General features: G+C 35.8%; 3 protein-coding genes across 3 annotated transcripts; 1 reads left to right on the plus strand and 2 right to left on the minus strand.

Annotated features, from left to right (window-relative positions):
* Positions 1–1,549: 1,549 nt before the first annotated feature.
* LOC130495873 (uncharacterized) lies at positions 1,550–3,396 on the minus strand. The gene is given in 3 exon segments (XM_056987444.1): positions 1,550–1,629; positions 1,632–1,683; positions 3,373–3,396. Coding segments are annotated over 3 exon segments (156 nt in total).
* A 279-nt stretch (positions 3,397–3,675) lies between these two features.
* Positions 3,676–5,269, plus strand: LOC108806210 (uncharacterized). The gene is made up of 2 exons (XM_018578260.2): positions 3,676–4,642; positions 4,742–5,269. The coding sequence occupies exons 1-2, from the start codon at positions 3,748–3,750 to the stop codon at positions 4,843–4,845; spliced, it is 999 nt and encodes a 332-aa protein (XP_018433762.2). The 5' UTR covers positions 3,676–3,747; the 3' UTR covers positions 4,846–5,269.
* A 3,658-nt stretch (positions 5,270–8,927) lies between these two features.
* Positions 8,928–10,562, minus strand: LOC108809394 (transcription factor MYB25). The gene is made up of 2 exons (XM_018581539.2): positions 10,144–10,562; positions 8,928–9,882 (listed from the first exon to the last, which is right to left on the minus strand). Exons 1-2 carry the CDS (start codon positions 10,496–10,498, stop codon positions 9,071–9,073), a joined length of 1,167 nt encoding a protein of 388 aa, XP_018437041.2. The 5' UTR covers positions 10,499–10,562; the 3' UTR covers positions 8,928–9,070.
* Between the last annotated feature and the right edge of the window lie 14,818 nt (positions 10,563–25,380).

The following is a 25,380-nucleotide window of genomic DNA, read 5'->3' on the forward strand; positions in this document are numbered from 1 at the left end:
GAAGAATGCTATTGTATTGAGGAACTAAATGAAAACAAATACACCCTTTCGTAGATTAATGTTTTCGAGGCTTTGACCATTGACGGTTCAACATCAACAAGTGATATTGCTAATTGATAATGCTAATTGCTAAGTGCAAGCTTTCTATGGCGCACGTGATTACGGTGTACACCACACATGCTAGTATGTGATAAACAGTTGGCATGGCACGTGCTGTAGCATTGCAAAACCGAGTGAACGAGGAAGAATCATTCGTCTTGCATGTGGCCGGGAGAAATTTTTGGCCCATTTCCTTTGCTTTGGGAGTTTCTAAACTCAAAGCATATATGTTTGAATGTTTCAACTTAAAAAAAAATTCCTTCGTTGGTTCTTGTAAGTAACCATGATTGGAGATTAACTTTTAATATTTGTAATTCTTATATACATATTTTCTGATTTTGTACATTATACTCTCGTGTCATAGTGTTTATCTACTCTTTGATGTATTCCTAGAATAGTTAAAACTCAAAAGTTGCTTTTAGTTTCCTCGGGTAGTCATTATATCTAGAGGAAATCGTAGAGATCATGCCAGAGGCGATTGCTGATATCAAACGCCATGTAGAATTTTTTTTATATATTTATTTCTAAGACACCATTTTATTGAAATCATATCTGCATAACACGAATGCCTCATTTTCGTAGAAAAAAATAGTAGTACTAAAAAGACATGAAAGGATGGATGTAACTTGAAGTTCAAGGGATCCAAATGTGTGTGAACGTTGGAACACCTAAAATCCACGTAAAAGAGGACCAAGCTCATGATTACAAATGGTCAGCTAAGATTCTCATCCTATGCATTTTCCTAATACTCTGGTATTTTTCAAAAAAGATAAAATTTGAAAATACACTGATATTAACTAATCAGTCTCCCTGCAATCTTGTTCAAAATCCATTTTGCTGCTATACTAATCTAACCTAACTTTCTAATTTGAAATTTGGCAGAAACTTGAGTAATTTTTTTTCACATAAAGAAGTAGGTAATTGTTCAAATATTTATAATTATTGGTTAGATTTGATATTTATTATTATTTGGTTCGATTTGAAATTTCTAATTCAGTTTGATTTAGTTTGGCTCTTTGATTTTGAATAAATTTTTCATTTTTTGATAACTCAAATGATGATGTTTTTATTTCACCTCTTTTCTGTAAAAATCCAAATCTCATGAGGTTGTAGTGATTTTCTTATTAGTACTTATTATGACATACTTATGAGAGAAAGAGACTTCACATTTGAAATGGACGGTTGATATCTTTCTGTCACAATATCCTTTATAGGCTTTCGGCGGGAAATTCGAAATGACATTTGCAGATTTCTTTGTTTTTTCTTTTGCTCTTGTTTAGTCCACTCCACTTATTATTCAGTTATATATCTCTTTTTTTTTTATCGCATCTAGACTAAAACATATCACTTGATTCAAATTCGGATAAGGTAAATTGCTCCCAGGCCCCAACCATTGATCTGCCTCTACTTAGTTTATTTTACTTTTACTAAAGAATGGAGTATTTAATATTTATTTATAATGTTTTTGTGGAATGAAGGCAGAGAGAAAGACAGCTTCCTGTTAAGCATATGCTGGCAGACACAACCCACCACCTTCAGTTGCCCCGCCTCACGCGCTCTTCCTCTCGTGTGTATTTCGCTCCCCTAATCTCTGCTCATTGCCCATGATTACATGTTTTTGTTAAGCCAAATCCCGTCGCAAATTACGGAATAAAATGGTTTCCACCTCACTTTCTGTTTTTCTTATCACAATCTCAGCAGCTTTAACAACAAGGTTTTAGATTATTAGTTATAAAAAGATCATGTAAACGCATTATAACATTATTGTTGTGGGTGCTCTTAGTTTATTATAGTAGTATAGTAATACTAAGTCGACATTTGAGAGTGGAGTCCGGATACAAGAGAAGCAAACTAGGGGCACACACAGCATATAGTAATATTAAAACTTTTTGAGTTTCTTTGGTTTAAATTAATAAAATATGCTGTTTATGTTTTCTTGCTTCAGTTTAATAAAGAGGAGGATGAAGAAGATCTGTTCCCGCTCTTTTGACTTAACGGTGCTGTCTTTTTCGGCAGGTAAGAGCTGGTCCCCACCACCATTTTCTCACTTCTCTACGCCCTAAATGGCGGGAAACATATATACAACATTATTCAATCCAGTTTATACAACCGTTTCGTATCCGTCGTCAAATGACGAGCATATTTTCTGTGAGAAGTTCTATTAACAGCCGTTAAGTCTAACGGAGGAGGGAAGAGTGGATGGATCATGACAGTTTACAAACCCGACGGAGAAGGAGGGAGAGAGAGCGACGGATGACTGATTTAAATCTGTCGTATCTGCTGAAATGCCATGTCAGCTATATTCAAAGTTCCTGAGTGGTCACGAGATTTATATGAAACCTATATTTTCAATTAAATTTTATCAAAAAAAAAAGAACTTACAAAACAGGAGTCTTCAATGGTTACCAGAAAAAACCGAACAGTCGCAGAATCTTTAGTTTTAAACAGTTTAAACCCTTGGACAGTTTAAACCCTTGGGCAGTGCCGTGGAAGGTGATTTAATTTATCTCAAACAATAGTATTATTTTTTTAACATGAAACAGAAAATAATTTTTAATGATTTTGACATTATGTTTAAGAAAAAATTAATCTTATGAAGATTAACGGTAAATGTTATATTTTGGTTACAACTGAAAATTTATAAATATAAACTAAAACTCTATATATGGAAAAAGTGTTTTTTGACATATAAAATAAGAAGAAAAATAAATTAACGTCTACAACAATTAAACAGAAATGATTGTATTATTAAAAGTATTAAAGCTAGTATGTTTTTCATTGATCATATTATCATTTTGATTGTATATTTATGAATTTGGGGACTCCAAATTGTATTGATATGAGAGGGGGCCTGAGGCCAATGGCTCAAAAATAACAAGGTGAGCACGGCTCTGCCCTTGGGACTTCAATAACGTATCGGTTGTCGGGATTTTAATTGCATTTAAACGCAATTATTTATGGTGAATGTAATTAGAAGAGAAGGAAAAAAAAAAGAGTAAAGTGCAACTAATGAGGACTTGCATGAAAAAAAAAAGAAGAGAAGGCGTAGCTATGAAGTGTTTGTTCTATGCTTTTAATTAGCCAATACAATTGTTGCACAAAAAATATTATCCCATACAATAGTACTATTTGTTTTTTATAGTATTAACAGATTCTGTTACAAACACTGAGATTTTACTTCGAGGTGTGTGTAATTAAAAGATTAGAAGACCAAGAAGCTGTAAATTAACAATTTGATAGGGATCAAGTGAGTTCCACCTGTATTTCTCATACCCCATAGGCCCATACAGATTCCATTACCTAAATATCTTGACGTAATGTTTCTCAAAGGTTTTTTTCTGTATATTTTTTTTCCAACCCTTCACAATAGTACAAGCGAGAGACCAAGGGACATAGTTTTTGAATTTCGTCCATCACGCATTAATTACGGATAATTAAGAAAATCATTATTAAAGAAAAAAAAAAAGAAAGAGATGTAAGTTAAAGTGCTTTTGAGCTGTCTCTCAAAGAAACCTTAATAAAAGCAACCCTGTCTTCAACATTCTCCCATCTTCCTCCTCTCACTTGAACACAAACCAACACACCACTCTCTCTCTCTCTCTCTCTCTCTCTCTCTCTCTCTCTCTCTCTCTCTCTCTCTCTCTCAAGATGTCTAGACTCACTCCTCCTCCTCTACTCTCCGTCAACCTTCCCATCATGGACAAAACACCCGACTCCGAGTTAACCCCAACTCCACTCGGTTTCCCAAACGAGTTCCCTTACGAGTTCGACTCTCCAGCATTCTCCCCTGGCTTCACCTCCCCCGGTAACTCCACCGAGACCGAAGACGAGAGCAGCGACGACGAGGAAGACTTCCTCGCCGGTTTAACTCGCCGACTCGCTCCCTCCACTCAGCGCCTCCCTCCTCCTACCTCCTCCAAGTCCGAGGAGAAACGCCAGGTGGCGGCAGCAACTTCGCCGCAGTCAACGCTGAGAAGTCCTATCGCTCCACCGTCGCATGCGGCCCATACGGCGCCGTTTAAAAGAGACAATGCGTGGGATGTCATCTCTGCCGCGGCTGGAGAAGTCGCCAGGCTCAAACTCGGAAGCTACGACGAGCCTCACCTTCCCCGCGAAAGCCCAAGTCTCGTCCTCCGCCGCCAAAACGCTGCGTTTCAAGCCGAACGCTATATCAACCAGCAGCAGCAGCGTCTTCTTGACCAGATGTGGCTCTGTTCTCAGACGAGAACCAAGTCCTCTGAGAATCACTTCGCGAAGAGACTAGTGAACGAAGAAATCGCGTTTCAAAACCTGAGAGTCTTGAGACGCAATGCTTCATCCAGCGCCACGTGGATGATGCCTCAACAAGCAGTGACTCCTCAGAAACGTCCTTCCACCGGTACCGGAGTTTTTATTCCCCGGCGATACCCAACTACAGAGACCATCAAGAAGTCAGCACCAGTCAGCAGAACCGCTATGCCGCAATCGAAAGTCTCTACTCCGCAGACTCTGAACTTTGATGAGTTCACCAACGTGGGGTCAAGACTCAGCCAGTTTGACTACGGTAAATTATCCAAACTAGGAAATGTTTAGTTATAATTAACTTACTAGACTTTTTGAGTTAATCTAATAACTGTTTTGTTTTTCAAAATTATTTGTGCAGAGTGCATGTTAGCGAGAAGTACACTACTTGCGCGTCAGGGAAATTTCAGAGCAGTTGGTCGTCTGAATCAAGAAAGACGTCTTCCTCAAGACTGGATGTATTGAAGCTGTTGTTCTGTCTGAGAAGTTTGGTGAATCAGGACTCAGGAGCGTAGTTAGAAGTTGTGTGGTTTTAGGTTATAAGCTGAGATTGTTGTGTTATGATTAGTGATAATAAGGATAATAATTAGAATAAAGGTTGGGATATTACAAGTTTGTTACATTTTTACATTTTTAGTAACTAAGACAATGCTCTCTATGATATTTTTGTTGACCTTGTGAGGGTTTAAGGGAGATGGGTTGTGTCGGGTACTATTATTATTATTTTTTTCACTTTGGTTGACATGGAAAATTCAAAATTTGCTGGGTGGGGGAGTTTTTGTTTTGTACTAATTTTAATAGTTTTCTCCTATATTTGGAGGATTTAATGTTGTAATAAAAACATTGGAATTACTTTGTTTGTTTAATAAAATTATTATGAAGCAGCTAAGTGTAATTTTCTTATTAATTATCAAGTATTTTGATTTTTGTACTTGCGAGATGTGACCGACCAGAGCTTAGGATCCTTTATCGTTGTTTCAAAATTCAAAAGTAAAAGAACGATGAAACAGCAGTTTGCAATTTTAATGAAGTACCTACTGTGTGTACTCGATAATTGGGCCCAGCAAATCAAATGGGTAGATACGTATTGAAACAATAAAAAAGCATGATGACATGGAAACATGGCAAAAGCAAAAAGAAAGAAAAAGAAGATCTTGAAAGAAAAAAAATGAAGAGGGGTTGCGTAGGCGTGAAGCAGTGGGCAAAAATATGCAGACTTTGAAATGTATGAACACACCTTTTTATTGTCCTCTCTATAAATGAAACTCAGATCTATTATCTACTGTATATATGCGTGATGTAGATTGTATGTCCTCTAATTTTTACTTTTAAAACTTTCCATTTCTAAGATAAAACTTCACAGTCGGGCCTACACCTATCCTCGTACAAGTTTCACTTCTTACAAATTACATGATTTATCAGTAGTTGAAAAATAGTTTAGATACTTCGGCAAGTTGAAGTTGCGATATATGAGAAGGATCGTTCAACAGACTTTGGATTCAAATAATATTAGATCATGTAAGCTAGAAGAAGAAGATAAGAAGAAACATGTTAACAGCTGTTGTAATATGTATATATAGAATGGGATGTGTTTATATTTTTGGGCACTTTTTGCAACACTATGGAGACCTATCAACAAATGACAGATATATGGTTTAGACTTAACCAAGATCACAGTTAATAGCGAGAATAAACAAAACTAGAATATTCACCTTTCAACAATGTAATTCTACTAATGAATCATTAGTATTATATTTTGAGAGCGTTGATTGTTGCACACATTCCGCAGTTCCGCATAAAGCCAAGAGCAACCACACTTCTTGTTCAACAATGAACCAACCATAACGCTTTATGTGCTGCGGAGTTTCAACTCTTAAAAGATGGGAGTCGGGAAAGATACAAAAGAAGTGAAGCCACAAAAATCTAAAGGCAAAAGAGTGAAACACATGTGTTTGGTCTGGGAGATGTGAATCCACGCATCTTTCTCACTTGACTTGGTCAAACTCCGGCCTTAATGTGAATACAATTTACTACTTTTTCAATTTTAAAATACACTAGATCATGACCCGATCGACCGAGCGGGAATCAATTTTTTTTTATCTTTGTTTGTACTAAATGTTATACATGATTGCAAGTGTATTAATATAAAATTTTGATAAATAACAATGTGTACTAATGTGTTTAAATAAGCAATGTGTTTAATTATTAAATTTGATTTTTAAATTTTATGATAATGTAAAGTAGATTTTTTTATATTATTTTAAATATATAGTCTATATATTTTGTATTTTCAATATTTATCATACAAAACCTATATTGGAGTATTATTTATATGAAAATATGTGTAATATAATATATTTATATATTATATAAACATATCTACGATTTTCGCAAAGGCCATGCGCACCCGCACGGGCTTTATTTTTAAAATGTATTTTATATTGTTTAGTTTTATGTAGTATCGAGTTTGTATAATTCAATTTTGTGTTTAAAGAACAATACCAAAACTGTCTTTCATATGTAAAAATAACATTTTGTAAGTACGAGTTGTGTCTTTTTATTATAACACAAAATTTGATATAAAACTTATGTTTTTTGTACATTACAAAGTTATATTTTTTTAAATAATTATTACATAATTTGAAAGTGATTTTTATCTCTGAGGTCTAATATATTTTTTGTGTAATGGTTCAAAGCATTTTTGATATATATTATATTTCAGTTTGGTTTGTTTTTAGTATTATTGTATAAGTATAATACTATACAATATTACTATATTCTATACAATATATAAAGCTATGTTATTTGTTTTAGAAAGTAGATTAGGCCCAACGTAGTTAAAGAATAGTAAAATCTTTATGTATGTATCTATGAGTTATCTACCTAATGTTATTCGTACTAATAAAATCAATACGGTCAATGAAAGTATACTGATCAATTTAAAATGAATTGTATAGGGTAATTCCAGTAAGATTAATATTTTTAGTATTCTTAGTATCTATCTTATTTAAATTGACATGTAATAAATGTGAAAACCATATATGGAATATGGACAAAAAGAGAAATTGTATTTAAGGAAATACATCAATGCAAAGTTAGACTATAGTACATATTATATATAAAGAATGAGACATTTAATTTAAATATATGAAGTTCACCTTTAAAATCCACCTAGAAGAAGTTGTAATGTTTCTGATTTAATAAGATAGATGAAATTTAGCCATTTAGGATGGTGTATAGTTATTAAGAAAATTATTTTCTTTATCTAAAACATCGTTAAAATATAAATAAAAAATTATTCAATCATTTACAAAATAAACTATAAAATATTAATGATTACACAATTTTTGATAAAATTAATAGATATATTATTTATTTTGAAATAGAGAAAGCATGTTATATTTTTTATACAGTTTTACAACACTTACATCAACCGTATTATCAGGTTATTTTCATTAGGTGTTGTTTATTCAGTCGAATCCGTTAATGAGTATTTATATTTTGTATAGAATATTATTATCATAGTTAACTTTTTATGCAGAATCATTCCCAAAAAAATTGTAAGCACGCATGTATTATCTAGATATACACCACAACTGGGGTTGTATGATTAGGAGTGCATATTTAGACCTAACCAAATTATTCAAAATCATTGCAGAAATTTATACTGATGATAAAAAACATTATCCTTTAATAAATGTCATCATATTAACATTATTTAAATTTATTAATTTATACTCATATTTGTATATTCATACCCTACATTTTTCTAAACCCGAGACACCAAGCAAACAAGCCAATACAAAACTGTTCATTTTAATTAGTTATCATATGTTTCAAAAAAAGGTTCTCATCTCTAGCTAATTAGGTTGCAACTTTCGAACCCAACAAACATAAAACACTAAACCATAGCATAGTAGTGAAAATAGCCCCTCCTACGAGTCTATGACGGTGGAAGCTTATTATTATGTTTTGGTAGGTCATCGTTGTTGATAATTTTTGAAAATAGAATTATTATCTAGCCTCTCTCATAGGACGACAAGGCGTCCATATATATGGCAGCAGTGTGAGTAAAGCAAAAGCCATCCCATAAGCAATCTTTGTTATCTGATCATCGGGTGCTTTGTACTCCTTTCTACGCAATTGAATTATGTTTTTTGCTTATTTATTTTATTTTTATGTTGGATGGACTACGTTGAATTACAGACGGAGAATTATTGTAAACTAAAATTGATAAAAACAAATTATTAACCATTCAAATTATCATATTTATTTATTCTTACAACTAAAGTCTCAAATTTATGAATATCTCAAAATGAAAATAGCATTAATGAATACCTTAGAACAATGAATAGAAGTACTGTACATGTAAATAAATGACGAGGCCTTCTACGTGGGCTTTCTAATGCCCAAACTCGCCCCATACTTGGCTGGGTTTCGACCCGTTATGACTTGTAAAAAATTCCAAATTCAAAAAGTCAAAACCACAGGCTCTTCTTTTCTCAAAGAAGATACCCAATTCAATTGCAAGGAAAACTCAATCAAAATGTCTGGAAAAGGGAACATAGAAATCGCGCACTTTATCAGATCAAAACATTACATAACACCAACACTGCACCGTGCGAAGTTTACTCCGTGAAATTTCGATATTCTACGATCAGATACAACAAAGAAATATTCTCTCTAAAAGTTAGATTAAAGTCCTTAAATCTTGCCTCAGCATCTGACTTGGCACACCATTGTTAACCATCCCAGTAAATTTCCCTCGAGCTCGAGCATATTCAAAATGAAAACGACTATCAGCAGCACTCATCATACTCTGTCCCACTTCTCTGGAATAGCTATTGTTAAGTCCACTCCTTATCCAAGCAATATTGTTCAGATCAGTTGCTATAGAAACCAACTCTTGGTCTAACCCCACAGAAGACGGCTCCTCATAATCCACAAACTCTGGTCCCAGCACCGACGACGACGACAGTCTTTTGTCTTCTTGCTGGTCACAGCAACCACGACCGCACCTCGAAGGGACGTTAGTTTGATAACAAAGAGACTGAAGAAACTGACCAGCCAACGAGTTGGGTCTTGCTACTTGAACCAAAGGTCCCTCACACGGAGCTATACGGTGGTTCTGGTTCATGTATCCAGGCTTATAGACACTGAAAGCACCCATTCTCGCCACGGGGCGATAAACACCATTACGCTTCCCTTCCGGAGGCTTGCTTGCTTCATCCTCCGTTTTAACATGAGTTAATATCGTAGAAGGCTGAGGATAATTCGTTTCTTCTTTGTGGGACGACGATGATGCCTTTCTGACAATGTGAGGAGTTACGGTCTTAGAGATGGAGTGGTGACTGTTCCAGAGATCAGCGTGTTTACGCTTAAGCGCAGAGTTCCAGTGGTTCTTGATGGCGTTATCAGTTCTCCCAGGTAAAAGCTTTGCAATCACTGACCATTTGTTTCCATGAACCGCGTGTGCTGACATTAACAGATTCTCCTCCTCCTCTGAAATTACCAGCACAGTTAAGTAAATCAATCATTAGATAACCCTAAACTAATCTCCATGTACAAAAGAATCTGATTCTTGATTCATATGAACAACAATAAAGATCCTCAATCAACAACACATCATTCAAGCTACAAGCATTTGACGCAGAATCGCAGATAAGGCTATATAGCTCAAAATCTACTTAGTTCACCATAAGAGTTTCGCAAATTAGAGAACTCATGAGAGATGATAGAGAGAGAGGTGTTGGTTTAGCTTACCGGTGAACGGTTTGCGTTTGAGACAAGGATCGAGCTGATTGCACCACCTTAACCGGCACGATTTCCCAGACCGGCCTGGGATTCCACGGGCTATCAGAGTCCAGTTCCTCGCCCCCAGCTTCTTCACTAGCCTCGTCAGAACCGCGTCCTGCTCCGCCGACCAAGGTCCCTTCGCTTTGCTCCTTCCTCCGCCGCCGTTTGAGTTACTTACTCCTCCTCCTCCTCCTCCTCCTCCTACTCCTACTCCTATAGCCGCGGCGAGCTCCAAGTCAACTGCAGCGTTGATTGCGACCTCCGACGAGTCATCGAAAGAAGGATTCGCCGGCGGTATCTGGTTAACGGTTTTGGAGTTCATCGGAAGCTAAACAGATTTTTTTTTTTTTTTTTTTTTTCAGAAGAGAAATCGAAATTTCAAAAAAGAAAAAAAAAGTTGTACCAGCCTAACTGCAAAGGTGACTGGAGTGGTGGGGTTCGTTTTTTCGTCATTGGAAATTTACTGTCTTACCCTTCTCGCTATTCAACGGTTCGGTGTCGTATGGAACTTTACCTTTTTCACCTTCCCCCATTAAATTTTTACCGAATAACCGCGGGATTTGCATCAGTTATTAATGAGTGATAATCAGACAAACACATATGCTTAACGGACCATTTATTTAAAAAAATTTTAACTTGTACAAACAATTCTGGAACATATATTTTTTAGCTAAAATGGGTAGATTTTTTCTATAAAACGATTATATTGGTTAGTAGAAAATTCGCAGCAAAACTTTGTATGTACTACCGGGTAAGAGGAGAATAAGAGCATCACGATGAGAATGGCTGGCTAAATTAATGGGAGAGTGATTGATGACAGTGCCGGGTATTTTTTTTTTTTTGAGAAATAGTGCCGGGTATTTGCTTTTGTTTGTCACTCTGTTCACTATGACTAGATTTCTGGGATAATAGGAAACTGTTTTGAATTTAAGATGTCTTTTTTTTTGTATTGATCTCTCCTAACTCCTCATTTCTTCTTGTTTTCAGACATTATTGCATAATGGCTGTGAACTGGCTTGCTGGAGTGGTACTGTGTTTGTTTGTGTGTATTGGTTGATTGACTCTTACAATTGCTTGGGAATCACACAAATCTAAAAAGGGAGATTTTGAAGAAAGAGTATCATGATGTCCAGCTTTTACCAAAGTGATACATAAGTACTGCAACAAGATCCAAATTGGAGTTTGGAGTGCTTAACTCGAGATATGGTCTAGGGATTTGTTGGATGTTGTGTTAAGATTGCTGAGAATCATAATACTCAATTTAGAGAAGAGATCTACTCAATCACGAGAAATAATATTCAACAAAGAAAAGGTCTCATAGATCTTAATTAAAGTATATTTAGAATATTATTGGAAGAGATATGAGAATATCTCCCAAATCTCTTAATTTGGATAGTTGGCTATAGGGTTAGCCAAAATAAACTGCTATGTATAAGAAAGATCTGATGAGTCTTGTATTCTGCCATCATTTGGAAAGAAAAAGAAAAACAGTTTAGCAAAAGCAGTTTTATTTATTAGTGTTTGTAAATGAATGAAACACAAAGAGATAAAAGAGAATGAGTTTTCTTTTTTGGATTGTGTATTAAATTCTACAAACGTGAGAAGCTAGTGTCAATAAAAATTATAGAAATGATCTGAGCTGCTTGTGAACCATATTATGTTTTGAACATAAAACTGGCAGCTTAGTCCAAAGGACAAGCAGACTCAGCCATGTCGTAAACCACCAAATTACTTTTTTTTTGTCAAGACTTTTTATCAATTTCAAGGTCACATTTTTATTTTAAGCTAATGGATCTATAAACCATTAACATTGAAAACAATTAAAAAAAATCTTCTGGACCACAAATATAAGGAAGAGTATGAGTTTATCACATATTACTTGACATACATATATTTTTCAAGCTAGTGAAGGAGTGGAGTTTGTTCATACCTTGTAAAAGACTTGAATACCGACGTAAATGAAAAAGTTGAACCATATGTAATGTGGTACCATTCTTAAGGTGGAAATAGAGGTAGTGAGAGACAAGAGCAGTACAGTGAAACTGGAGTTTTTGTCCTATGAAGAGCCGACATTTTTATGTATGTCCTCCATACTAACATATTTCCAAATGACTCACTTTGTTTTTGATTCTTATTCGTATCTAATCTCATTATCAGTTTATACATATCGACAGACCACGCATGCCCATTTTACCCTACCAATTTGCATGCCTTATCTGCATGTCTGTGTCTTCGAGCACATTATACACGAACAATCACCTCCGACCGTGACTAAATTATAAGAAACCTTTGAATTAATTAAGTTGTTTATTTATTTCGTAGAGCTTAATGTAAGATAGGTTTCAATGTGTATATCTTATTAATCACGTAAGAGCTTATATACATAGCATGAGAGATCTTTGATAAGATCGAATCTAAAATAAACTATAGAGTTATAGATAATTATAAACAGTCATTATCTAAACTGTGGATATACATTAATACGCCCCCTCAAGATGGACGGGTTGGAGACAGTCCAATCTTGACAAAGAGATCTTGAAACCGTGCCCGCGGAAGAGGTTTTGTGAGAGCATCTGCGAGTTGGTCTGCAGAACAAATGTGGGTCACTCGAAGAAGCTTTCGTTGCACCAGCTCGCGAACAAAGTGATAGTCTAGAGCTAGATGTTTCATTCTTGAGTGGAAGACTGGATTTGCTGACAGGTATGTAGCTCCAATGTTGTCACAGTACAGTGTTGGTGTAGTGGTTATAGGGAACCGTAGTTCTCTGAGTAGATGCGCGATCCACATCACCTCGGCTGCTGCTCCTGTGAGGCTTCTGTACTCAGCTTCAGTGCTCGATCTGGCAACCCCTTTCATTTTCCGTGAGCTCCAAGAAATGGGTTGTTTGCCTAGATAAACAATGTAGGCTCCTGTAGACGTGTAGTCATCACGATCTCCTGCCCAGTCCGCATCGGAGTACGCATGAAGAGTGAGTGGCGTGTTACGCGAGAAGAACAACCCTTTGTTTGCAGTGCCCGCCAGATATCGCAGTACTCGCTTTGCAGCTTCAAGATGAAGTGTCGTGGGACATTGCAGAAACTGTGACAGCCGATTAACTGCAAAAGCTATGTCTGGTCGTGTGAGACAGAGATACTGCAGGCTTCCTACAATCGCCCTGTAGTTGAGAGGATCCTGAAGTGGCACACCGCCTTTCTGAGTGAGGACTTGTGCTGAGCACATGGGTGTCGCTACAGGTTTGGCTCCTGTCATCTTAGTTTTGGCGAGTATATCTGTGATGTATTTGGTTTGTGTGAGATGAAGACCTGTAGGTGTACGATAAGCCTCCATGCCTAAGAAGTAAGCCAGGTCATCGAGATCCTTGAGGGAGAAGCGAGATGAAAGATACTTGATGAACTTTGTAATCTCTGGAAGGTTGTTGCCTGTAACTATTATATCATCGACATAAATGAGGATGTATATAAGTAGGCGACCAGAACTGAACACAAATAATGAAGCATCAGCAAGGGAGTTTACAAAGCCCACTTTGATGAGAGCCTCTCGCAGAGCATTGTACCAGGCTCTAGGGGCTTGTTTCAAGCCATAGATGGCTTTGCGGAGTCTGCAGACATGGTCTGGTTTGTCTTTGTCGATGAACCCCGGTGGTTGTGTCATGTATACTTCCTCCTGGAGGTCTCCTTGCAAGAAGGCGTTATTAACATCTAATTGTTTGAGAGCCCAGTTGTGAGCTACTGCCAATCCAATCACGAGTCGTATGGAAGCATGCTTGATGACAGGGCTGAACGTCTCGTGGAAGTCTATGCCTGGTCGCTGATGATAACCTTTGGCCACCAATCGTGATTTGAGGCACTTGACAGTTCCATCTGGATTGTATTTGATACGATGAAGCCATCGACAACCGACTATGTTGGTTGCAAGGGACCGAGGAACAAGATCGAAGGTACGGTTCCTGACAATGGCGTTGTATTCATCACCCATTGATAGACGCCACCGTTTGTCTTTCAGCGCTTGTGCAAGGTTGACTGGTTCGAGTTCTGCAAGAATGGCAGCGAGGCCATACTTCCGGTTTGGTTTGGAGATGTTGTTCTTAGACCGAGTTGTCATGGAGTGAGTGTTGCTTGGTTGAGACGTTGGTGGATGAGTTGAGGATGAGGAAGCTGATGTGTTGCTGCCTGATGTCGTGGGTGATGTTGATGGTGTCAGTGTAGTTGTTGGTGAAGTGTCTGAGACCGGAGTTGACAATGTCACTGTAGGCGCCAAAGGAGCTGCGATTGACTGACTGAATATAGGAACAAGAGAAGCTGAGTTTGTGGGGTTAGTAGTAATAGGATCATCAGGCAAGATAGAGCGACTTGAAAGTTTTGGGAATGGAAAAACTGACTCGTGAAAGACAACATGACGAGAGATAAAGACACGATAATTAGGGACATCAAGACATAAAAAAGCACTTTGAGTTAGAGAGTAACCCAAGAAGACACATGGGGTTGAGCGTAGTGTGAACTTGTTGCTGCTCCTGTGAGGCTTCTGTACTCAGCTTCAGTGCTCGATCTGGCAACCCCTTTCATTTTACGTGAGCTCCAAGAAATGGGTTGTTTGCCTAGATAAACAATGTAGGCTCCTGTAGACGTGTAGTCATCACGATCTCCTGCCCAGTCCGCATCGGAGTACGCATGAAGAGTGAGTGGCGTGTTACGCGAGAAGAACAACCCTTTGTTTGCAGTGCCCGCCAGATATCGCAGTACTCGCTTTGCAGCTTCAAGATGAAGTGTCGTGGGACATTGCAGAAACTGTGACAGCCGATTAACTGCAAAAGCTATGTCTGGTCGTGTGAGACAGAGATACTGCAGGTTTCCTACAATCGCCCTGTAGTTGAGAGGATCCTGAAGTGGCACACCGCCTTTCTGAGTGAGGACTTGTGTTGAGCACATGGGTGTCGCTACAGGTTTGGCTCCTGTCATCTTAGTTTTGGCGAGTATATCTGTGATGTATTTGGTTTGTGTGAGATGAAGACCTGTAGGTGTACGATAAGCCTCCATGCCTAAGAAGTAAGCCAGGTCATCGAGATCCTTGAGGGAGAAGCGAGATGAAAGATACTTGATGAACTTTGTAATCTCTGGAAGGTTGTTGCCTGTAACTATTATATCATCGACATAAATGAGGATGTATATAAGTAGGCGACCAGAACTGAACACAAATAATGAAGCATCAGCAAGGGAGTTTACAAAGCCCACTTTGATGAGAGCCTCTCGCAGAGCATTGTACCAGGCTCTAGGGGCTTGTTTCAAGCCATAGATGGCTTTGCGGAGTCTGCAGACATGGTCTGGTTTGTCTTTGTCGATGAACCCCGGTGGTTGTGTCATGTATACTTCCTCCTGGAGGTCTCCTTGCAAGAAGGCGTTATTAACATCTAATTGTTTGAGAGCCCAGTTGTGAGCTACTGCCAATCCAATCACGAGTCGTATGGAAGCATGCTTGATGACAGGGCTGAACGTCTCGTGGAAGTCTATGCCTGGTCGCTGATGATAACCTTTGGCCACCAATCGTGATTTGAGGCACTTGACAGTTCCATCTGGATTGTATTTGATACGATGAAGCCATCGACAACCGACTATGTTGGTTGCAAGGGACCGAGGAACAAGATCGAAGGTACGGTTCCTGACAATGGCGTTGTATTCATCACCCATTGATAGACGCCACCGTTTGTCTTTCAGCGCTTGTGCAAGGTTGACTGGTTCGAGTTCTGCAAGAATGGCAGCGAGGCCATACTTCCGGTTTGGTTTGGAGATGTTGTTCTTAGACCGAGTTGTCATGGAGTGAGTGTTGCTTGGTTGAGACGTTGGTGGATGAGTTGAGGATGAGGAAGCTGATGTGTTGCTGCCTGATGTCGTGGGTGATGTTGATGGTGTCAGTGTAGTTGTTGGTGAAGTGTCTGAGACCGGAGTTGACAATGTCACTGTAGGCGCCAAAGGAGCTGCGATTGACTGACTGAATATAGGAACAAGAGAAGCTGAGTTTGTGGGGTTAGTAGTAATAGGATCATCAGGCAAGATAGAGCGACTTGAAAGTTTTGGGAATGGAAAAACTGACTCGTGAAAGACAACATGACGAGAGATAAAGACACGATAATTAGGGACATCAAGACATAAAAAAGCACTTTGAGTTAGAGAGTAACCCAAGAAGACACATGGGGTTGAGCGTAGTGTGAACTTGTTGCTGCTCCTGTGAGGCTTCTGTACTCAGCTTCAGTGCTCGATCTGGCAACCCCTTTCATTTTCCGTGAGCTCCAAGAAATGGGTTGTTTGCCTAGATAAACAATGTAGGCTCCTGTAGACGTGTAGTCATCACGATCTCCTGCCCAGTCCGCATCGGAGTACGCATGAAGAGTGAGTGGCGTGTTACGCGAGAAGAACAACCCTTTGTTTGCAGTGCCCGCCAGATATCGCAGTACTCGCTTTGCAGCTTCAAGATGAAGTGTCGTGGGACATTGCAGAAACTGTGACAGCCGATTAACTGCAAAAGCTATGTCTGGTCGTGTGAGACAGAGATACTGCAGGCTTCCTACAATCGCCCTGTAGTTAAGAGGATCCTGAAGTGGCACACCGCCTTTCTGAGTGAGGACTTGTGTTGAGCACATGGGTGTCGCTACAGGTTTGGCTCTTGTCATCTTAGTTTTGGCGAGTATATCTGTGATGTATTTGGTTTGTGTGAGATGAAGACCTGTAGGTGTACGATAAGCCTCCATGCCTAAGAAGTAAGCCAGGTCATCGAGATCCTTGAGGGAGAAGCGAGATGAAAGATACTTGATGAACTTTGTAATCTCTGGAAGGTTGTTGCCTGTAACTATTATATCATCGACATAAATGAGGATGTATATAAGTAGGCGACCAGAACTGAACACAAATAATGAAGCATCAGCAAAGGAGTTTACAAAGCCCACTTTGATGAGAGCCTCTCGCAGAGCATTGTACCAGGCTCTAGGGGCTTGTTTCAAGCCATAGATGGCTTTGCGGAGTCTGCAGACATGGTCTGGTTTGTCTTTGTCGATGAACCCCGGTGGTTGTGTCATGTATACTTCCTCCTGGAGGTCTCCTTGCAAGAAGGCGTTATTAACATCTAATTGTTTGAGAGCCCAGTTGTGAGCTACTGCCAACTGGGCTCTCAAACAATTAGATGTTAATAACGCCTTCTTGCAAAGAGACCTCCAGGAGGAAGTATACATGACACAACAAGATCACATTGAAACCTATCTTACATGGTATCAGAGCTTATATACATAGCATGAGAGATCTTTGATAAGATCGAATCTAAAATAAACTCTAGAGTTATAGATAATTATAAACAGTCATTATCTAAACTGTGGATATACACTAATACTTAACACATAATCTTCCATGGTCTTCTTTCAGTTTGAAAACATTGATTTATAATGACTAAAGTGATTGTAGTCCTCCACTTTTCTGCAACGCACATTCTTAAACACAAGATGTTCAAAGTGGCATATGGACCGTACACTATGGTTGTCTTCTTCATGGAACATCCTTAATTTTGAAGCCTTTAGTGAAAGACATGGAAATGCAAACTCGTTAAATATATGACGTGGATAAATAATGAGTTTGATTTGATAATTTTTTGTAGCAGCATTCGAGATAATACACAATCTTGAACCTTTTGTCCCTAGCTTGTCAAAAAATTCAAGAAATCAAAGTTCCAGATTGGTTTGCATGTGAAATTTTTGATAGAAAAATGACAATCATGTGATATCTATCAGCCAGTTAATGCAACTTCTAACGTATCAATAACGACTCTCACTGTATGTAAATAGGCGTATATTGAAATGAAATCATGTATAAACTATAGAGACGAATTGGATCCATGAATATATTAATTTGGGCATCAATCATATCTTTGATATGAATCTGAGCATATGATTGTTACTATCATAACTAAAGAATAATTTAATTTCAAAGTATCATACAACAGATGCAAACATCAAATATCATTTGACGTTTTGTTGTGAATCAATTGCATGCACAACTAAAATCATATTTGAAGATTTACACAAAAAAAAAATCATATTTGAAGAGTCTATACGAAGGGTTTGGTGCCACTTGAGAAGGGGAACATCGATGGACCACACCTCTCTTTGCATTATTAAAATAAGCCAACAAAAGCTTAATAAAGACAAAATAATTAATAGTGTCACCCACCTTGTGGGGGAGGGGGTAGTGTGCTTTGTTTGGGTAGTTAATTTCTCAAGTGAAACTCTTGCTTTGTTTCACCAAAAGCACATATTTTTGGATACAAAATTTTAAAGATTGTAGTAGCTTCATTGTTTTCTGGGTTTAAAACGTTAAAGTGATTATTTTATGATTTTGTCTAATCAGCTAAAATATTTTCACAAATTAATCTAAAAGAATTTTAAAAAATAGTAAAGCCAAAAAAATTATTTGTTTGTTTTTGATATACTTTTTTCCTAAAGGCAATAATATGTGATTTTAACTTTCTTAAGAGTCACATCTGTACATCTCAAGTTAGATATTCTGCAGTCAAAAAATTATAATGAAAAACCTAGACCAACAGTCTCAAACAATCAACCCCAAATTTTAAAACTTACCACCAAAATCTCACCGTCCCTTTGTCATTTGTTGCTAAGGGACTTGCAAAACATAACATTTATCATAGTTAAATTTGCTAAAATAGTTCCATTTATATATGTTTACAAAAAATAGCCTCATGAAAATACTTTTGTTAAAGAACAATTAGGAACATTATTAGTTAGATTTATTTTTATGTTTATATGTGCTTTTAGATGGTAATCCTTAAGTGATATTAATAAGTATCTCTTAGTATGTTCTAATGAAGTCTGTTATAAAAAACACATTTTTATTCATGCAAATATCATATTTACAGTTTTACTTATCCCTTAAAAAAAAACTAAAAACGGTCCAAAATAAATCATATATAATATATTCCTATTTTTAGAAAATACTACTACTGTCAACTCTTTTGAAAAAAATATTTAATTTCAACCGCAAAAGCACCATATGATTTAACTGATTATACCACTCACTCAATACTCTTAACAAAATAAATTATAATAGCAAAAATCAAATAAAACCACATACGTATTTAGAAACGTAGACGTTTGGTTTACTCCTTAAGTCAACATAAAAATGGAAACCCAAAAGTGCAAATAGAATAAAATGATAGTAGAACAAAAAACAAGAGGAAGGTGGAAAATAATAAAGATAAAAGGATACCAAAGGGTTGAAGAAAACACATTGCTCTCAAACTTCTAGAGAGAGAGAGAGAGAGAGAGAACAAATTCTTCATAGCAACTAGAGGAAGGATCCAAAGGGATCGCATTGATCCTAATTAAGGTGAATTCTCCCGATTATTTTATTGGTTATTGGCAAAAGAAATACCAAAAAATTATTGGTTAGTTTTGGATCATGCTATCCCTTTGAATTCATCCTTCGGTAGCTTTCATCTTCGACCAGATGGTTATCAACCAGCCAGATTCTTCAACGCTTTGGTCTCAAGCCAACAGCAAATATATATGAACTCTCGTCTTACATGTAAGTTTCAAAAACTCTTGACCAAAGCGAGTCAGGCCAAGATGACCTACCTGTTTTTTTGTTTCCTTTTATCTTAATGAAATTTTTAGGATTACAATTTGAAAGACGCCACTTGAAATCCATTACTTTTAATTGGTTACAACTTCCCTGATAATACATCCATTGCCATTTTCGAAAATTTTTGTTTTTTTCTTTTTATTATATATATATAGAGATATTTATGTGTGTGTATGTATTTTTTTTTGAGGACACATGTGTGTGTATATATATTGGTATATTCTAGTGCATCTTTCATATCAACAATTTACTAAAGCATATGGTATAACTTTATATTCATCTGAGACCACTTTATACTCAAGTCCTCATGCTTACTAGTTTGAAATCCCAAGTCCCGAAGTTCTTGGATCCCATGATATTAGTCATTACACAGGACTTGGATTAGAGGAATACATGTAATATTTATAATGATGGAAGAAGTTGTTCACAAAAGGACATATATTGACCATTTGAAATTTTACCTCAGCTTAATAAAATTTCAAATTTAAAGAAAGAATGTTATAGACGACGAGTGCAAAGAAAATGAAAAATACAAATTGAACCAATATTAATAAACTCAACATGGTAATAATTTAAAGTTCAAGTAAGGAATTATTTAAGAAAGTCTGAACTTTTTGGAAAAAATACAGGTCACGATATTATAATGTAATCGAGGACAACATCATTATATATGGTTCCATGGTTGACCTTCAAGCATGGAATCAACCATGGGATACGCATATCGTACATACAATATGCATATCGTTAATTATTATTTCGTTACTACAATCATTTTTCTCCCCGGTATAATGAACATCAACACAAAAAGATAATTAGTTTATGAAAAAGAAGAAAAGAGCAAATAAAAGGAGCAAATAAGAATGTAAAGAAATTAATTATCAAAAAAAAGAATGTAAAGAAATCAAATTAAATAAACATCGAAAAAAAAGAAACAGAATAATGGCATTGAAGTTGATGTTGTTGTTTAGGTGCAAAAGAAGATTTTGGTGGACCAACAAATATCGAAGAAGGGACGATGTAATTTATTCATATGCAGAGATTTGAAAATTCCATTGTCTCCTTCTACCCCTACATTTTTCTATTTACGTATGCTTCCGGTTATTTCTACGAGATTAAATTTATTTATTATTTGTATTTTTTAAAAATTATATATATCTATATATATATATACAGTGACTTCACTGAAACTGGAACCGACTCTGAGGATATATGTGAACCAAGAACAGTGATTTGAATTCTGCAGAGATGGAATACAATTCTGAATGTTTCTATCTTCTTGTTGGACATCAAGCTTGAATGATGCTTTCGCTTTATTTTTATCAAAAGGTTTTTCTGTTAATGTTGTGGAAACGGTGGAATTAGGGTTATATAGATATCTACCGACTGTGTCACTCCTTTATATGTGCTTTGAGTAACCTGTAACGTGAACTTCTTCCCTCGATTGGACTTTTAAGTTTTAACCATTGTCTATGGATCAGTCATAGTGTCTTTCTAGTTTTCTTAGTTGTCTGCTGTCTGCGTATTTTTTATTCTTCCAGCATTTCAACAAACATTTATAACCTCAAATTTTAAAGTTTTTGGTTCTTCAACAAGTTTCCAAACTTTCAAATTTGAAATTCGATATCCAAAAATTCAAATACTAATTATTTTCATTTTATTTTATAATTATATAACTCATATAGTTTTCTAATATTGATTTTCTATCACTTTATCTTTACATAATAATATTATTATTAATACATAAAATATATAAATTTGTAAAAAAATCAAAAATTTAATATGAAATAATTTTATGTAAAATATAAAGATTAAGTACATGTAATGTAATGCAACCATTTAGTAACTCTTTATCTAATTGATGCAATTTTCTTAAAAAATAACATTTATTCATAGTGAAACTAAAGTATCTATAAATGAGTTAAAATATTGTGTTTTGTATTTTTACTATGCATTTATTATTTACTTATAAAAATTTAGTGTTTATGATTAGTTATTATAAAAGTTGATGACTAAAATGTAACATATAAAATATTTTAAAATATATCTGAAGTTATTTGTCAAAGTAATCCATTCTAAGACCTTCCATTGTCCTCGAAATAAACCTTGGTCTGTGATCCAATATATATTTGCTTAGACCCATTATACATTGTAAGAAAATGTCTATATGCATATTTCTTCTTTGTAAATGTTTAACAAGTTGATCGGAAATAGTGTGGTGGTCTTCCAATATCTTGTGGCTAGACATCAAAATGTGCCTGATCAATTTTGAGTAAGCTATTCTTTGAACATATAAAATAACTAACTATACATACAACCACGAAATTTTTCAGAATCGTAAAAATGTAGTCGTCAATCGAACAATTATATTAATATCTGCATGTGCACGCTATAAAATAATTAACTATATATACATGTAATTTTAAATTTTGATGACCATATCTAATAAGTGAGTCTATAGTACAGTAAATATGTAAAACTACCTAAAAGAACCGGTTACCTTTTTCGGAAAAAACTCTGAACTCTTTGTTTTAGAATTTTACTGGTTGAACTTCAAAAACTTTTTTAAAATGTTTTCGAAGCACTTGTATTCTTTTTTTTTTAACACTTGAAAGTACAATGAGTTCATAAGATAGTGATTACAATGATCAAGATCAAGCTTGAGATAGAAGAAAGTTCTAAGAAGAACTATCTAAACAAATGAGCAAGCCAGGAAGGAAAACCAACTGCTATGTAAGATTGATAGCGATCACCGGAAAGGACACTATCAGCAATGAGCTTGTATTCCATTCTCTAATTTTCTATGGGATTAGTTTAAAAAGCCTAGTAATGGTCTTAGTTGTATTTAGAAAAAAAAAAGAAAAAGGTAGGCACTTAGTTAGGCCTCACTTTAAGCCCATGAATATAAGCTTTGACTACTGTTCCAGACGTGCCACTCTTCTATTTTTTTTTTTTTTGGCTCAATTCGTGCCACTCTTCTCCTGCCGCAGAAGCATCAGACACAACTGGTTTTATCATTTATGTTACTCCAGCTTTAGACCAATTTGCAAGCCAAATCAATCCACTAATCATGGTTCGGTGTCGGATGAGCCAGATGAAACCGTTCGGAGTGGAAAAAAATCATCAATCCATACTATTTTTTGGGGTCAAAGTCAGTCCATAAACTATATTTTACGGAACGAATCTTGTGGTCAAGTGGAAACACGTTTCAGGTTCGATCATCCTGTTATGCGAAACTAAGTCACATTGTTCTGTTCACCTAACGCGCGGATATGAGTTCATGTTTTAGAACTTATTTGAATGCTTTGGAGAAAGAATTCATCTGCAAGCTTACGACTCACACATAGATTCAACCAGGTTAAAAAAATTATAAGTTCAAAAAAACTATATTTCACTAAAAGAACTTTATATTTCATGCAAAAGATTTACAGCATTTTATTATAAATGTTTTTGGTGGATTATTTATACAATGAAATAAAATTCTAACCGACAAAAAAGTTGTTCCGAAAAGATAAAGTGATCAGTTTTATCTACACAGAAAAATAAAAATCTTAAATGATTTATAATTCAGTTATTTTCTTATGAAACTTATACTTCTTCCGCCTTATAAAAAAATATCACTTAATACTTTTACATATATTAAGAAAATGACTAAATACACTTATGTTTTTATTAATTACATCAGTTTAATCAATAATTTGAAATAAATAATTTTACTTAAAACCAATGTATTTTGAAATCAATTTTGAGCTAAAAATAAAGATAAAATGCATTAAAATTTTAAACTATATTTTTGTGCAATAAGAAAAAAATACTAAAATAACACTATTTAAAAAACAGAGAAATTGTTAGTCAAGCTTTAACCGGACTCATATCTCTACCAAAATATGTTTTCTATTTTATCTTTCTTTTAACAGCAATTAATTCGCATAAAGAAATAAAAAGACTATCGACTTTGGGCTTATTGCAAAAGTGACTCAAAACTTGAATTCAAACAGAAAACTAACCTTTTCTTTTGACTCATTTTTTTTTTGAGTTTTTAACCCCACATCTGCATTTTATCTACGAAAATGCCATTAACCCTTTTTTTTTTTTTTTTTTTCGAAAATGGCTTCTTTACTGTCTCAACCTCATTTTCTTCAAGTATTTACAATATTGCCACTGCCATGAATAGTGGGAACAACCTTGTACGAACTGTTTGGAGCTTTTAATGCCCTTTAATGCACGTAATCTCTTTACACTCTCTCTGTTTCAATTGTTATGAACTAAAAACAACATTTCTTTCACTTTCTCTCCATATTCATCCAAAAAACTGAAGCTTTTGATTCAAAATTGTTTGGAGCCATATTTCTTTCGTTTTGACTTACGGTTGCTTTCGTTTGAGGTTCTGGGTGGTTGGAGAAGACCCTGTGTGCAAACAAAGTCATCTCACCTAGTTTAAGGTACGAATTTGAATTTTTTTCAAAAATCTGTTCGCGTAGAAGACTTACAAGTAAGTCATCTGTATGTAGAAGACTTACTGATGAGTCTTCTGGTCAAACGGACGACTTAAACTAAGTCGTCCAGCTTTGTTTGGTGAAAAAAAAACAGTCCAGACGACTTATATATAAGTCGTCTACGAGAAACAGGCTAGTTTTGCATTTGACCGAATCGTGTCAGATCTTTGACTATTTCTGGACGACTTATAATTCAGTCGTCTCTCGGAAAGTTAAAATTTCAATATTTTATTAAACTAGACGACTTACGTGTAAGTCGTCTTAGGTTAGTTTTGTAGTTGAAAAATAAAACTTCATAATTTAATTTTACCAGACGACATAATATAAAGTCGTCCCGTCAGAAGACTTAATTTAAAGTCGTCCGGGGAAAGCAAAGTCGTCCAGAATTTTTCCCAATTAAGTCGTCCAAACCTTGCTTATCCCGGACGACCTTAAATTAAGTCGTCTAGCTGGACGACTTTTAGTTAAGTCGTCTGGAGAAAGTTAAATTTCAAGTTTTTATTTTTCAATTACAAAACTAACCTGGGACGACTTACGTGTAAGTCGTCTAGTTTGAATAAAATATTGAAATTTTTACTTTCCAGAGACGACTGATTTATAAGTCGTCCAGAAATAGTCAAAGATCTGACACGATTCGGTCAAATGCAAAACTAGCCCGTTTTTCGTAGACGACTTATATATATAAGTCGTCTGAATTTTTTTTTTTAACAAACAAAGCCGGACGACTTAGAATTAAGTCGTCCCTTTTAATTTTCAATTGCAAAAGTGACCTCTTTAGACGACTTACCTTTAAGTCTTCTGGACGACTTAAATCTAAGTCGTCTGCGATAATGTTTGTTGAACTTCTTCATTTTCTCTATGTTTACTAATGTGTGTTTTTTTTGAATATTTGCAGATGATTTTTAAGTTACATGCAGTGTATGGAGAATGGTTGTTGAGAGATTTCCGTTGGGATTTGTGGTTGATGATCTCAAAGGAGCAAGATTGTTTTTATTGAATGAAGATTCAACACATGCTGAACTTGTTGCAATGGCTCAAGAAGATTATAACCTGGACATGAGATCAGTGACTGTGGAGAT

Source organism: Raphanus sativus, chromosome 6 (genome assembly GCF_000801105.2).
Source record: "Raphanus sativus cultivar WK10039 chromosome 6, ASM80110v3, whole genome shotgun sequence".
Classification (NCBI taxonomy): Eukaryota; Viridiplantae; Streptophyta; class Magnoliopsida; order Brassicales; family Brassicaceae; genus Raphanus; species Raphanus sativus.

Excerpts from the sequence above, each read along its gene's own strand:
- LOC108809394 (XM_018581539.2), bottom strand. The coding sequence starts at position 10,498 with ATGAACTCCAAAACCGTTAACCAGATACCGCCGGCGAATCCTTCTTTC. Across the intron at positions 9,883-10,143 it reads CAAACGCAAACCGTTCACCG|AGGAGGAGGAGAATCTGTTA; the intron begins GTAAGCTAAACC and ends TGGTAATTTCAG.
- LOC108806210 (XM_018578260.2), top strand. The coding sequence starts at position 3,748 with ATGTCTAGACTCACTCCTCCTCCTCTACTCTCCGTCAACCTTCCCATC. Across the intron at positions 4,643-4,741 it reads ACTCAGCCAGTTTGACTACG|AGTGCATGTTAGCGAGAAGT; the intron begins GTAAATTATCCA and ends TTATTTGTGCAG.